The sequence below is a fragment of the Ischnura elegans genome, chromosome 7 (assembly GCF_921293095.1).
Source record: "Ischnura elegans chromosome 7, ioIscEleg1.1, whole genome shotgun sequence".
Lineage (NCBI taxonomy): Eukaryota > Metazoa > Arthropoda > Insecta > Odonata > Coenagrionidae > Ischnura > Ischnura elegans.
In genome coordinates, this window is record NC_060252.1 from 15,311,396 (window position 1) to 15,327,503 (window position 16,108).

Sequence of the window (16,108 nt, forward strand, 5' to 3'; positions counted from 1 at the left end):
GTCCAAATCGTGCGCATGGCGCCACAGCCGGAGAGTAAAGCCCGAACTTTGAACACAAGGGGTGTTCTCTCTTGACGAATTTAAGTATACCGGGACTAGCCACGGTGATAACTTTACGGGAGTCACCCGCAATGCACAATTGTGCAAAAAATCCACAGAGAAAAAATCATTCGCCTTGACCGGGATTCGAACCCGGATCCCTCGATTTCCGGCCGAGTGCTTTAGCCAGTTAAGCTACCGAGGCGTCATTCGAGGGATCGAGGGATCCGGGTGTTATCACCGTGGCTAGTCCCGGTATACTTACTTTCCTTCGTAAAAGAATACAAAATATTGAAAAATCATGAATTTAAAAAAGATTTCTCAGACAAATAAAGTTTTGTCAATTATAAAAAGTGTAAAAATTAGTTAAAAACCCTCTACTTAGCACTCTGTTTTTCAAAAATTTTGTCCCTGATTTTGGACCCCCCTGAACATAATTCCTGGCTACGCCACAGACTTCAAGAAGTAAATAAAATACGTTAACCCATTCAGAAGTACATTTTCTTTAGTGCTGGCAAAGGGTAATATTGACATGCTTTTGCTTTGATTTACCCATGCATAGAAGTACTATAAGCAACTAAGAATTGTCAAACTATAAAGTGAAAAAGTTTTAAATAAGGTCCTTTAAAAACTTTTAAATGGGGTTCCACAGTATATTTTAGAGTCAACCAAAACTTTTTTAATACATGGTAATAAAAACTATAAACTAATTAAGATTCAATACTCACACTTTACAGTTCTCCGGGATAAATAATGCAGTTAAATTCCTAGCTCTTTCGATTCCCACATGAAGAAGACTTTCACTAATGGCATACCTGAAGAACAAAGAGCATAACTAAAAATAGTAATCACAGCATTTGCTAACCTTACGTGTACAGTCTACAAATATAGCACCCAAACAAACATATTTCCAAAAATATAAAGCCAACATCACTTTGAAGAATACATACTCTGCACAAATATTAATCGGTTAATAAATGGGAGTAAAGATTTCTCAGGATTTGCACTGGGCCAGGTCCTCCCCGTCTCCTTCCAATGTTTCGATGAGCAACTGCCCCATCACCTGCAGGGATTGAGGGCGAGTCACTCATCGAAACGCTGGAAGGAGACATGGAGGACCTGACCCAGTGCAAATCCTGAGAAATCTTTACTTCTATTATTTGCCGAGAAGGAACCAAGCATTATAACAGTTAATAAATAATTTTTAAATGTTCCATTCGATACACAACCAATTATGAATGTACATCTCGTATGAATCAAAGAGATGAACAAAATGGCCATTAAATACATTGATATGGAATTTCACTTTCCAAAATTCTAAATGGCTCAAAACAAGAAACAAAATATCATTCAAATAATCATGTAGAAATTAGATCTGAATAGACGATACATACTAGCCAATCAACTTCAGTATGCATTTTTATGCAATAACATGAAGACTCATTTTTTAAACAAAATAGTTTCAAAAGATGCCCACATATCTCATGATATTCAAGTTGGCACTGAAAATGAGATAATTTAACTTACTATTCAAAGTTAACTGACAGGGTTAAAAGTTCCTGAAATATTGCACCAAAGTAGAAGAGGCATTAAATGCCATGTAGTATAATCAATAGAATTCCATTGGTCTACATTGACAACCTGTGATATGTACGTTAGGTTATACAAGACAAATATTAAAGAGAGAAAAGTATCACTTGAATGTAGCTTTCTATTAACACAAATAAATATCTTTAAACATTAATGCTTGACATTCCATGCATTTTGCAAGTAATGTTCATTCCCATGACCTGGCTCGAGACAGTTCAAAATGGATGACCCAAAAGTAGTGGAAAAGATACCTCTAAGTCATTCAGTAAAAGCAAAAGGTGACCCCATTCAGTCCCCATTTACGAATGCTGCTTGCAGTGAGAAAAAAGCTATTCACTCACAGTATCCCTCTCAATAGAGACTTTCTTCTCTCTCATTTGAGGAAAATTAATTAATAAATGGTAAAACAAGAATGGAATAAAAATGAACTCACAAATTTAGGAAGTAAACAATTTCTACTCGGTGCCCCCTTATACAGACATGATATCACACATCACCAGGATCTGTCAACTAGAGTGGACCTAATACAAGTTGGACTCCAGCTCAGTAAAATATTGGCAGAAAGAGGTAATGAACTGCATGAACCCTCATCTCATAAATTACAAAATAAATTAAAGGTACAAAATTTCAGTAATTTTTAACCTAGTCAATTAAAATTGCATAACAAATAAAGTTGTTTGTTTTTTTCAGTATCAACTGCGTTCTGGACAACCTATCTATATTTTTAAACCGACAACTATGTAAGATCCTGATTAGCCTTAGTTTCATGCTTATTGCTTGCAAAGTTATAATTTTTTCTAAATAATAGGTACTTGCACTTTTTTTTTTTCAATTATATAACCAAACGCAAGCACAATAACCGAAAAACAAAACTTTTACAAGGTAACATCCAAAAACTGATGGTTCAACATTAGGGGAGTTTCCTCCGTCAAAGAAATCAAAATCAGATGGAAGCTTTTGCACCATCATTAATGAGTTGAATGAATGCAAGTGACTGAAAATAGGAAGTCCCAGTTCACTGGAAAGCAAAGGCCAATTTTAACCTCATTTGATAACGCTTAGAATGCTGACCATTACAGCTATTTTGCGGACAACAGCATAGATACATATTTCACATTGCGACGGATTGGGGATTTTCATGACATGACCTTCTTTCAGTTCATAAGTTCTGTGTTCAGAGAAACATGTAGTAATAATCACTTATTGAAAATATCTAAGAGTGAAAACTTTCCATAAGTGGATAATATTATTTTTCATTAAAAGAACATCATGCCCAACCAATACAGCATTCCGCTCACTAAATGAATCAATAGAGTGATTTTCTACCACAGAAGTAAGAGCAAGAGCTTGCTAGAGACCGGTCGGTTTGAATGTGCTTCATGCTCTCCTGCATTCATTCCCATTGCATTTTACATACGATTGATTTAGTCTATGATCCACTTCACCATTCATTGCTCCTCAAATATTCTCTCACTTTCTTTTTACTATCTTTCCTGCAAACCTTATACCAACAAACTATTGTTTAAGAACCAAAAATGTTTTCGGATAGCAGAATGGCTAGCTTTAGATGCTGGATTTATGAAAGTAAGTTCACATTAAGAGTGAAAAAAAGGACTGTTTGACCCCACAAAATCAACTGAATATCATATTATTAGTCCAAACGAAGTGATACAAGTTTTAAGGTGTGCTGTATGTTAATTAACTATAATGCTATCACCCAAATGATGTCAATGACGTCACAATAGGATTCTAGTCATGATGAAGAATAGGATTCAAGTATTTAAATAATGCTATGTACAACATAAAAGTGAGCACCAATACCACCAATTTAAATTTTACTGTAAGCCTATTTGAACTATTACAGTCAAATTTTATTGGAACCTATTAAAACTATTATAGGGTGATGAAAAATTTCTCGGGATTCCCACCGGGTGTGGTATTGGGTTAATTCTCCCAACGTTTAGATTAGAGTTGAGAGTAAACCCCTGAAGACGATGGCAGACTCAGCCATTGAAACGTTAATTAACCCAATTACACGCCAGGAGAATTAACCCAATACCACACTTGGTATGAATCCCGAGAAATTTTTCATCAATCTATATGCCGGGAAAACCTAAAATTTTACTACTACAGGGTATTCACAAGAATACTAATGGAAAATCTTTATAGTCACCAAATATTAATCATCACGCAACTGCCAGCATGCCAGCAAACCACATTAATATCAGTGAATAAATTTTCACAAACTAGAGCTGATTTCTAAACCGTGTTAATTTATATTATAAAATTAATTTAAATTACTATACCCAATTCAGTCGTAATCCATGAACACCTAAGTACATACTATGAATTATAAGGCATCAACAATTATCAGTGACAAACGATAGGGAAAAGAGAAATAATTGGTAAAGATGGTGGCCTACCACCATAAATTAAGGGGCAAATGAGTTAATGGGCAAACCTTCTCACAGAAGAAGTGGTCATACAATAATAAGAGGCATAAAAAAAAGGTTGTAATCTCACCTGAGCTTGATCTGCACTTGGGCCGTCTCGAGACTCATTTGGCTGAGAGCTTCAGTGCTATTTCCCCTGCCACAACGTCCCTTTGCACCACCTGCTTCAAAAACCCCACTATCACCAGCCACAGATTCGTCACTCACAGCTGCAGAAACACTCTCTGAGATGGGAGACAAGGGTGGAGCCACAGAGGGAGGGGACGGGGGTGTGGATCCGATTGAGGAAGCCCCCACCATGTCTGCTGCTGTCGATACAGACCGAGCCACCCCCAAACTTTGGGTCGAGTCTGTGAGCCCACTTCGCCTCTGCCTCTCAGCAGACGATGTGAACGCTTGGTCGTACGGGGGCGGGTGACCACTGTCTGATGGGAGGGTAATAGTCCGAGGGAAAGGAGACACTGACTGCTGGGAGGGCATTAACGTTCGTGGGATATTGGGCAGTAGAGAGTCCCGGGTGGGGAGAGAAACTGGTATGGTATCCTTCGATGACCTAAGAAGTCTTTCCACCCTCCTGTGGAGGTCGGCCATGTCAACGGCAGGAGGCATATCCCCTTCCGATTGCTCAAGGGTGACCATTGAGTTGCCTAGGAGGGGAGTGGTGGGAGCAGGGTTGGTCTGGGCGAGGGCAGTCGAGGATGAAGACGATGAGTACGCGGAGGAGGCCGAGCAGGGAGAGGTCGGGTGCGCCGTGGGCGTGTTGAGGAGGGGAATTCGCGGGGGGCCGTGGGTCAACGGAGTATGGGAGAGGGGGGAGCACATCCACTGGGGACCACCGTATATGTCTGTGAAGGAAAGGCACGTGTTGGACGAAGCACCACTCAACGAGCCTTTGCTGCTCGCCTGACTACTCGAAGCTCGGCTGCTGCCTGGAGAGGAACTGGACCCCAGGCTGGAACAGCTACTGGAAGCAGTGCTGAGCGTACTGGCCGAGAGGGTGCGTAGCCTTGTCTCCAGGGATGTCATGGAGCGCAGGGCACCCGTCAACTGCTGAAGCAAAGCCTGCTTCTCCTCATGAAGGCGTAACCTATAGAGTCAATGAAATGAGTATTAAAGGCAGGAAATGATTGACAAGACGAAGAAGACAATTACAGTTCCACCACCTTTAGATGAAAGAACATGTAATTATTATTTCAATAAATAATTAAAATTACATGTTACCAAAAATTTAAACATCGCCAAAGTCCCTTCATGATGTAAAGTTAATAATATAAACTCTAACCATTGCTACAGTCTCACATTAAAGCACATAACAGGAGTTGGACAGGAAACTTGTTTAGATATCAAAATATACCTTGATTGCTTTCATTTTCATTCAATTTCCAGACTCTTTTTCAATTGAATTTTCAGAAATTTTATTCATAATAAACCCAAGACATGAATCTAAGTAGGTACCAAATATCAAAGGAAATGACACCAAGAATATAAGAAAAAAATATCAACTGAAAAACACACCTGTCAGCTATTGCTCGATTAGACATTTCCAAGGCAGCATTTAGATCTTGTTCTAACCGACGAATTTCATCCTGAACTCCCTCCATTTCCCTTTGAGAGCGTGATCTCGGAGCAATACTTCGAAGTTCTCTAAGAAGTTGCTCTTTCTCTTGGAAGAGCAGCAACCTGCAAAATGAAAATCAAACGGATATTAGTAGCAACAAGGGATAATAAAAATTGGACGCAAAATCAAACTCAAAACCAATAATGAGCATTTCATTCATACCTATCTTTATCAGATTCTGCTTGGCCAGGTGTCATCTTTTCTTCCAAATCAGCAAGCTGACTTTGAATTTGTTGAATACTTTTCCTTGCCTCATCATACTGCAATCGCATACGAGCCATCTCTGCCAACCTAGTTCCAATGGGCACCAGCTAATAAAAAAAGAAGAGTTAATAAAAAAAGAAGAAATTAATTGGGCACGAAGGATAACATAGACACATTACGCATTCCAAGAAAAGTTCTGGCCATGATTATCATTTTTGGAGGGGCATTAATCACTATAAAAGGAAACCACAGAAAATTGCTTTAAATTTTGACTCATACTGGAATCAAGCCACTCCAACAAATGATGGGTTCTCAAGATATTAAAATCTGTGGCTCACTGATTACGGGTGCCACATTAAAAACAAGATGACATTAAAAGTTTTTTTACTCAAATTTTTGTTTGAGTCAAAAAGAGATTGACTCAATAAGGGTGACAATGAAGAGTGCTAGACAATAAAAATAAACCAAAAAACAAGATATAAAAAATATAAACAATAATTACTTCGCCTGAGAGGTCTGTTTGTGAGGCCGTGGACAACTTTTCGTGGGGAAGTGAAAGGGTGGAAACATCGGGAGAAGAATTGTCCGACGCTAGAGCAGCAGCCGCAGATGATGGAGTCACCGTAGTGAGCTGCAATCGCGTCAAATCATCCTTCAACTTGGCAAGTGACTGCATTAATTCCGCCTTCTCCCTTTCTCCTGAGGTGAGAGATTTCTGGATATTTCGCAATTCGGTCATTATCGCCTGTGCTTCACTAACATTGTACACTCCACCACCCCCACCACCTTCTTGCCTCCCAAGTTTGGCTTCCACCCTGGAGAAAAAGAGAAAAATTTTACTACAAAACTAATCATTTCCCATCAATGAAAATAATGCATATTTTCAAGGATTACTACACAAAATTGGCATTCAAATATAAAAAATATATACAAAAGAAAATTTTGTACCAGGGCTAGTTAATCCTGAATGATGAATAACAAAAATAAAAAAGAACTAATTTTATAAACACTATTCCTTATATTTTTTCAGGGTTAGGTCAATATTGCACAAAAAGAAGCCTATCCAGCATTTCTGTTTATTCATAAATCATCATTAAAGCTGGGCAGGGATATTTTGATTCAGCATGTGTAATGGATGTGCTATCACAAAAACAAATTAAAATTATGATGGATAATAAGTTTCTGTAACAGCTACAGTATAATATACTGACTCGCAATGTGTCTGCCCAGCCTTGATGATGTTGAAATGTCAAGGCTTCTATTTATGCATAGTACCTAACCTTCAAGAAAATATAAGGAATAGATTCTATTAAGGTTGACAACAGTGATAATCACTAACACTCTCTCACTGACTCAGTGAATCAACCTGAAGGTTGGTTATAAACACAATTTAAAAGAGATATCCAAAACTTACAATGCAAGAGTTTCAACTCCTTTCTGAGTGTAAGTCACCTCCGTTCGTATCTGCTCCAATTCCCTTTTCAGTCGAGATACCCGACTTCTAGCAAGAGCAACATCAGACCTCAGTAAATCAGGATCATACTTGGTGCTCATATTACTTGAAGAGCTAGAACATACTGAAAAGAAAGGACCATACATAGATGGTTTAGGTAAGCATAATAGAAACTTCTTATGATGTTTTCAATGGCATTAATCAAAACAGAATGATAAATGCCTCAGAAATCAACAGCCAAAATAGTTGCATAAGTCATGACTTTTTGCATAATGTTGATATTCACTTGAGCATTCTCGGCAAAAAAAATTCACTGATTGATTATTACAAAAAAACAATATCTACTCAAATGTGTCAATACATCGTTCTAACCACCAATGCCTTACTTTTAATGCTTAATCCTAATAAAAATAGATTTTACGGCTATATGACTGAATTAAAGAAATCCATATCCACTTACAACTTGTACGAGATGTGTTGAGTGTGCTTAGAACATTATTCAGGTGATTGTACTCAGCTTGAGCAAGGTATAGCCTCTGCTGTTTTATGTCGTACATTTCCTTTTTAGCCTGAAATAAAAAAGAGTAGATGTATAAGATAACGAATTGCTCTCAAAATAAGATGATGCTAGTGTGCTATAATTTTATCCCGGCCCTTTTAAAAACTCATAAACATTTATTTGGCATTAGCATCAGGTAAAGAGCCAAAACTTTATTGGATAATAATGGAATTCATTTGACAGCAGGCTTTAATCAGTAGATTCAGAAAATTAAAATGGCATGCATAAATTTTGTATCCAGCAATGCATCAATTCTGAAAAGTATGTCCAGATAACTTTTAAACACCAAGTGCAGCGAAAAGCATGCGAGAATCACGCAAAGACTTTATTATGAACTGCCAGAGAACTTCGAGAGTGGGTGTCATGATGGCCAAGTAACATTCCGTTAAGAGCGGCCTCGGGTACGCATCAATTTTTTCATTCCATTGCCATCAGAATACATATGGACAAGATCGCTCAAGGTGAGGCAAATACTGAAACTCCAAGCTTCGGTATTATTACGGGGGAAGGAAAAAGTTAGAAAATGAAACGCTTATAAATACATTTTATTGCCATCTCGTGTCTTCTCCTCCTTCGTGAGCAGTGGAAATGAAATTTATAACCAAAACAAAAAGCATGTAAATTAACATTATCTCCGCAGTCAGCCAATCAGGCCTCGGATTTTAGCATTCCAACTCTGGTCGTAGGCGCAGAATCTGAAAATAACTCTCGTTCACTCTTGCGCATTGGCATCGCCGAAGCAATAGCTCCCGCACGCAAATTATGCAACGATCCATCAATGATCTAAGCTCATATTGTGCGGAAAAAAGGCCATCGCCACGCAACAAGGGCGACTTTCCACGCACTACGTCATTGCATCGAGAAGAAAAAGCTCAAGCCGAGGGACGCCGCAGCCGCCGCCGCCGCCACAGTGGAATCCGTCATAATTCGCCTTCTTCCACGTAGCCGACCTTGGAGGTCCTTGTGCCCGACCTTAGGGATTCCAGGAGGGGCAGTGGTGTGAGGGGGCAGGCAGATGGGAGGGGGGAGGGCAGCAGGCATTCTTCGGTCCCCCCTAATGCCCCCCCACCCTTCCTCGGGCCGAGAATTGGTGGCTGGGTGGGGGAGGGGGGATGTTTAGGGAAGAGCGGAGAGAGAGAGAGAGAGGCAAAGGAATTCCATGGAAACCACGGGAGGATGGGAAATAGACATTCCGGGAGATGAAGACGAGGATTAGAGGGAGAAAATTCTTTGTTGTCACGGGGTGGGGAGTTTTGGGGGGAGGGGGTGCGGGCTAAACTGTTGGGTGGAACTCCCTCCCGTGGATTTCGGCCCCCTCTCCAGAGGTTTCATTTTTCATTTGCCCCAGCACCAGCCGCTTTAAAGGTACACACACCAACACAAGCGGAGGTCAGTGATGTTTAAGTTATCCGCTTATAAGTGAAGGGTGATCGACCGCGTTTACATTATTATCTCACCGAGCTCTTACCGCGACCTCACAAGAAACTAACTTCGTCGCCGCGATGATATCCAACGACCATACAGGAGATATCAGCGTGGGACATTTAGCGATCGTTGGAAGTGAGTAAGAGTGCAATATCATCCATTATCTTGCCGGAGGAAATTGAATTCTTGGCAAGGTAGAGATTTGCGAGATAAAGCGACTGAAGGATGCGATTAAGATTCTATTACGGGATCAAACTACGGGCCACACCACGCACGGGAATGGACGAAGCAATCGGGAACGGACTGCGCATTGAATTCGTAAGCTTCCTGAACACTTAACATCCAGCCCTCAACCTTTGTCCTTATCCCTCGCAGACCTAGGATCCGATATCATTTTCGTTACTTATACGCCGAGAAACTGTAACGAATAGGTCAGAAATAGTTATTCTAAAAAGCAAAGCGTGAAAATCCCTGACGATCACTCAATAAATAAGTGGAGTGTACGCTATAAATGTCGACATCGAAAAAAGTAATCACAGAGCGATTTGAGATACACAATTTTATCGCCGAGTATGTCGTTATGGCGTCACGAAGAAACAGAATCACGCCTCTGAATCCATCAACTTCATAACACTTCATTTTTTAGAATGTGGCGCCGGCGCCATCCCGCAAATGTCGCAGAGAGGTATGGTACGAGAGTGAGGCAAAAATATTTCTCCTCTAGCGAAACGGAAATAAAGTCGCGCGTCATGCGTGTAGTGGTCGGCGTGCGCGTCTTCAGTGAACCTTGGATCCAGAGGCTCACGTTTACAGATGCGGAGGATAGCGGCAGGGGCCAACCTTGGCCTGAAATAGTGCCGAAGACTTCACCTCTGAGCAGTATGCAGCTGCGATGGAATTTGTCGGCCTGGCGCATAATGGGAGGCACCTATTTGCTTCACAAATACTCTGAATAAGATTCCGATTCAACAGCGTTGCATGAAACATTCCGACAATCCGAATCGACTTGATCCTCTACGAAAACTTGCCTGCATTCAATCTCCACCAATCGGCTGTGAGACTAACTTCAGCATCAAATAAAAATTATAGATCCCAAGGTGGCTGCGAAGTATTCAGTAGCTGAGGTCAACATTGAAACCCCCGAGGAGCGGAAAAAAGTTATTAAATGAAAAACATGCACGTACATTTATGAAAATCCTTGTATTTTTCCTCCTTCCGGAATATTAACTTGGGCGGAAATAAAATCTCCAATCGAATTTAACAACTTGAAAATAAACTATATCGTCATGGTCAGCCAATCAGATGCATCACGTGACTTCGGACCTCGCCAATTCAATCTTCGTCCCATGCGCGAAGCCGAAAATCACTGCAGTTTATATTTACTCAGAGGGAATAAAGTGGCGCAGTTCGAAGAGGTATTTGAACATTGCTATAGTGCTCCAAAATGTACAGCAATGTAGAATGAGCTACACTCATCGGGTTAAATCTGGTTATTGGAATGTTCATAAAACTTTACTGAGCCGTATAAAAGATTATCCCCGGGTTAATGGTACAAGGAAGAACCTCGGCAGTCCAGACCGACCACCAAATTTCAAGACGCTGAACCATTCTACGAGTTTTTTTCTGAGCGCCTCGGGCGCTGAAAAACACCCCGATTCGACGACGGTAAGCGAGAAGAAACGAGGGCTCCGCGGAATGTTTCATACGTATTTCCCCTTCCCCCGCCCCGCTCTTGTTTCGCGATAAAATTCCAGGGGTCATGTACGAGAGAGCGGCGGCGACGAGAATATGCAAGCAGGCGAGAAAATGAGGGGGAGAGAGAGATATGGCCATTTTGGCTCGATCTGGGCATCATTGTGTATCGGAGTTTGCGGCCACAATACGCGGAAACAACACCGCTATTTTACTGCAAGAGCAAATTCCTCTCGTTCGGAACAAATTCAAATTGCTTGGCGTGACTTAGGAGCTAAGAATTTGAAACGACAGCTACGTAATTTACTACAGCTTAGCACGGCGAAACTGAAAGTCGTGAAGCCACCAAATGGGGACAAAATTTCATCTACATCTACGAGATACCATCCAAGCCACCATCATGGTGTGCGGCACGGGGTGATTTCACACCAGCAGCCAACCTAGCCACCGATCAGACACGCGCTCGCTTCCCGAGGCGCGATTGTTCCTTCATCCTACCACTCAGTGGCGTAACTCTGGGGGGAGGGATGAGGGGATGTATCCCCCCAAAGCCTCAGAGAAATCAAAATCCTATTCAAACATCTTGTCTGGATTTGATATGAAAATACTGCATCTGCTTGAAGTTAAATTTTAAGAGCCAAAATGATGTTAAATGCACGGCATGTTTCACACGTATTTAATAAATAAAAATCATAGATCCCAAGGAAGGAAGGAAGAACCAGAGTTAACTAAACTAACCAGAGTTAGTTAATAAAACTAACCAGATATGTTATTTTTCATTTTTTTCCTGAAACCCCCGCTTCCTCGAGGGGGTAGCCCCCACTAAACCACCTCATCCACCCTCAACCCCCCAAAGCATATTCCTAGTTACGCCACTGCTACTACTTATCAAATAATCGTTACCGCTCTCACTAAAAACTTAATCACTGCTATACTCCATCACCATTAAACCTCTTCTCTCACACGCATCACCAGTTTGGCTTCACGCTGCGGCAACTCACCTAAAGAAACTACAACGAACTGAAAACGTAACGCAGAATAGTCGGCGCTCCGTGGTTCATCAGCTATAAAAACCTTCGCTAAGATCTGAAAATCACCCACCTACTGCACTCCCTAAAAAGCTTTCTCCATGAATTTGCAAAATCACTGCCTCTGACTGCAAAGAACTTTTCTCTCTCCTCTGGGATTACAACCGTCGTGCAAAAACTAAACACGAAGTCCCCCAAAACCGCCTTCCTTCCATCCCACAGTCCTTTCCCCCTAAATCTCACCACCAGATATGTCATGACTAAAAATTAGCCAGAAACAACAAGCAATTAAATAAGTAGTAGACGGCCAATGGCTGGAAACTACTGACAAGAAAAAAAAAGTGAAATTCGTTGCGTGCGCGCGTACCCCATACCGCCCCTGAGATTCCGTTTTTCAAAAATCGACATTTACAGCATACACTGCGCTGATTTATCGGGTGATCGCAATGGAATTTCAATCAAATTTGCCCATATTAAAGCTGTGATTCATTCGATTCCCTATCCATAAAAAATCCTACCAACTTCTCTATCGACTAAATTCCCCCAAAATCTATTTCATTATCGATGCGCAATCAGTGCCTCGCTTCATGGTAAATTTAATTTCTTAGTCTGGGTCATATTAATGTGTGTAATTAATTAAGCTGTGAACGGAACCTCAGACTAGTGACGGGGAAACATTAATTGAAAACAAATGCAGGGACTAGCTTGGGAAGTATAAACCTCCGCGAAAGAAGTGCAGAAAGTTATTTCGAAACTGGTGCTGAAGATGAAATACCAACCTCCGTACCGGAGGGGGGGGGGGCAAAGTCTTCGCTTTCCAAACCAAAGGTCGCAGGCTCGAGTCTCGCCTGTGGATGGTTGCCCAAATCAGGACATGATGGTTTGTGATCGCCCTACGTTGATGTTCGTTAGATTTCCCCGCTGTAGAAGCCTTATAGAGTTGTTTCCGGGCTTTCGAAGATTTAAAAAAATGAAGAATTTGGGGAAGGAGCGGGGAGGCATCAAAATAGGAGAAGAAAGGGCGCTGTGAAGATCGCCTCAGAGGAATACAGCGGGTTGGTCGTGTCATGAGACAGCTAATACACGATCATCAGAACGGAGGTGAAAACATAAGGAATTCCCAGGCGAATAAAGATGAAGGTGGTCATAGGCGTGAACATGGAACAAGGCAAGACGGAAACGGAGAAGAGGACACACAGGTAATGAAATGAATTATAATTGGAAGGGGAGAAGTTGGAGGCCTACAGCGTAGTCCTGAAGCGCGATTCCGCTCCTTCATAACGCCATAAAGACCTACGCTAGAGTCATACCGCCCATGAGATTCCGTCTTTCGAAATTCGACCTTTATAGCAAACACTGCGCTAATTGATAGAGTGATGGAATTCCAAGCTATTTCTGAAGGACTATCTATTTATGTTTTAATCGTTACAATTCCGCGGCATTGGAATTACTAACCTGACACCAAATCGATCCCGAATACATACGACCAATTTCACGATGCATTCATTCGTACGAGTCAATGTCCAAATCTATGAATGAAAGAATAAACGGATAAATGCACCACGTTACCGCCCAACGGTTACGAATGCATGAACGGAAAATTTAACCTGCTCTAAATTTTTACATGCATTCGTAATGTTCCGTTCCACCACAGTCATTCACACACTAACTCGTACTAGATAAAATGTACCGTGTAAACAGACCTTTACAATATAATACAGGAGTTTGTGTACGGCATTGTGGTGGCCCTCGAGTTCACGTACGGCCATTGCGGCGGGCTGACTAATGGCCGGTGGGAGGGATGAGGTAGCGAGAGACCTCGCATACATCTCGTGGCATCCCTATCCTCTGAGAGAGAGTCAGCAGCTTCCGAGAAAGCCCTTTCCTCTCGGCTGCATGAGGCTGCGGAGGCGCGCGCGGGCATCACGCACACACACACAACTGGCGCCCTCTCGCGGTGATCCCGAAATTCCTGGACGGAGGGAAGGGGCGGAAGAACACGACGGGCACGGACACTAAGCTACCGTGCTGCAGTTTCATAAGGTTGTAAAGGGAGTGGAGAGAGGAGGAAGGGGGAGGGAGCATTAAAGATGAAGAAGGAGGTGGAGGAGAGAGAGAGAGGAATACCACGTCGAGAGGAGGAGGAAGAGGGGGGGAACGTAAAGCTATTCTGCCCGACCCAGGGATACGGGAGGAGGCGACGTTGCCAGATGTACGCGAGAGAGCGGGAGAAAAGACTACTCTCGGTCACTCCGTGAAGAGAGAGACCCGTTCCTCCCTTCGGCCGCTGCTGCCTGCTCGCTCGCTTGCTATTGCCTCTTCCACCCCTCCGATGAAACCGCCCCTCGTCCGCCGCAGCTAAATGCTGCCCCACCACACTCCCCGCTTTCATGCAGCCTCGACAATTGAAATACTTTACGGCGGCGATGATCGTCCCTTCGCCCGTGCGAAGCCACCCTCAGTCCCATTTAACACCCCGACCTTCGCTCATAATCCGATACAGAGTAGCAGAATGGGAATCACTTACAGATTGAGCGGAAAAGCACAAACAAAACCTTTAGAATAAGTTACAGACCGGTTCGGACGACTTCCAAACGTTCTCCGTCCATCGGCGGCGAGACAAGGGGATAAGTAAAACATAAATTCAACGACTTATGAGATTGCCCACTGGAAACTTTGCATTTATGAATTAAATAAACCTATATTTGCATTGTATACAAAAACGTATACTGGTTTTTATCCCGCTTTTTAGTCGAGTCAACTTTATATGTTTAAGAAAAGTTTCTTAATTTTAGTCACAGTTCTAACAATGAACCAGAACATTCTACAATTTTACGAAAGCAGGGTTATAACAAAAATTTGAGGTAGATACGAAGGTTACTTATTTTAAATTCCGAGGTAATTGTAATCATTGCCATAACAAAGTTTACGGCAAGTGCGAATAATAACCTGGGACCAAGATAAACCAGCAATTATCTGTATACGAGAGAATGTTATGCATAGTATGAGTATACATTACAATAAAGAGAGAGGTCGAATAGTGTATACGATAACTTGACGCGAAGAGAAACAATACGGTCAACAAGTATGGGAATCTTAGATTGTAAAGCTTGCGAAGTTGTAACGATTACAGGATTACCTTGGGTTCATCAGCATGTATCAACGTCACACGTTAAATTTTACGGGTTTAGGTTGGAGGCGTGTAGAAGCTACTGGTCAATTCGAGGCATGAATACTTCAGAAGGCACTTTATTAAAAACATAACAATGGGTAAATGATTAAGTACATAGCTAAGGATTATTTTTTCGAAACATGAACAGTTGAACATTTATCAATCATTGCTCTAGAGCTCTAAAACCATTAAACAAAAACTTCCGCCCATTCTTGGTTCATTTCTGCTCGTATTCAGTGAAAATTGAATACTAGCTAAAAAAAACTCGAGGAAGGTGATAGAGTGATACCTGGGCATCTGGCAAATCAGTGCACACGTAGGCAGGGCATCTCTAGGATCATGAATACTTCGGGCCCACCCGAGCCCATAAATACTTCGATTCCTTCCCAAACCACTTTCTCCCTCCCACAATCCAGATCCCTTCCTGCATCAGAACGCGGGGCACAACTTCCCGAAATTATTCTTTTACCTTTCCCCCTCCCTCCACCCCTCCAACCTAATTCCCCCGCAGGCATGCTTTTTAATTTCGCTAGCACTGAACAGGAGGGCCTCCACGCCGTCCCCCGTGCTCTCTCGGCATTCCATCTGGCGCCATCCGGGGCCAATTTTCCCCAAATGGGAATCCGAAAGAATTCCAAAGAGGCCCAGCAGCGCCGTGGTGAGGGCCATTGAAAAACAAAGTTTCACGCCGTCAAGAGATAGAGTGTACAAGGGGCCAACCAGCAACATATTTGAAACAGTAGTTATTTAATGAAGATTGTTTGAAGGCGTGGATATTTTGGTACGAACACGGCAATGATGTCATTTATGTAGGAAATTAAGATACCGGGTAGGTATATCGCTGATACATTTAGCTGTACAAGAAGGTGATCTCC

At 41.9% G+C, this 16,108-nt stretch overlaps 1 protein-coding gene across 1 annotated transcript in view; it reads right to left on the reverse strand.

Annotated features, from left to right (window-relative positions):
• The window catches only part of LOC124163099 (protein kibra), a 69,558-nt gene that overhangs the window by 12,436 nt on the left and 41,014 nt on the right, over positions 1-16,108 (reverse strand). Inside the window, exons 4-10 of the mRNA XM_046539901.1 lie at positions 7,818-7,926; positions 7,319-7,481; positions 6,407-6,719; positions 5,863-6,011; positions 5,598-5,762; positions 4,153-5,169; positions 768-854 (exon numbers count right to left, since the gene is read on the reverse strand). Coding sequence (XP_046395857.1) covers positions 768-854; positions 4,153-5,169; positions 5,598-5,762; positions 5,863-6,011; positions 6,407-6,719; positions 7,319-7,481; positions 7,818-7,926 — 2,003 coding nt within the window. The remainder of the gene's footprint in view (positions 1-767; positions 855-4,152; positions 5,170-5,597; positions 5,763-5,862; positions 6,012-6,406; positions 6,720-7,318; positions 7,482-7,817; positions 7,927-16,108) is intronic.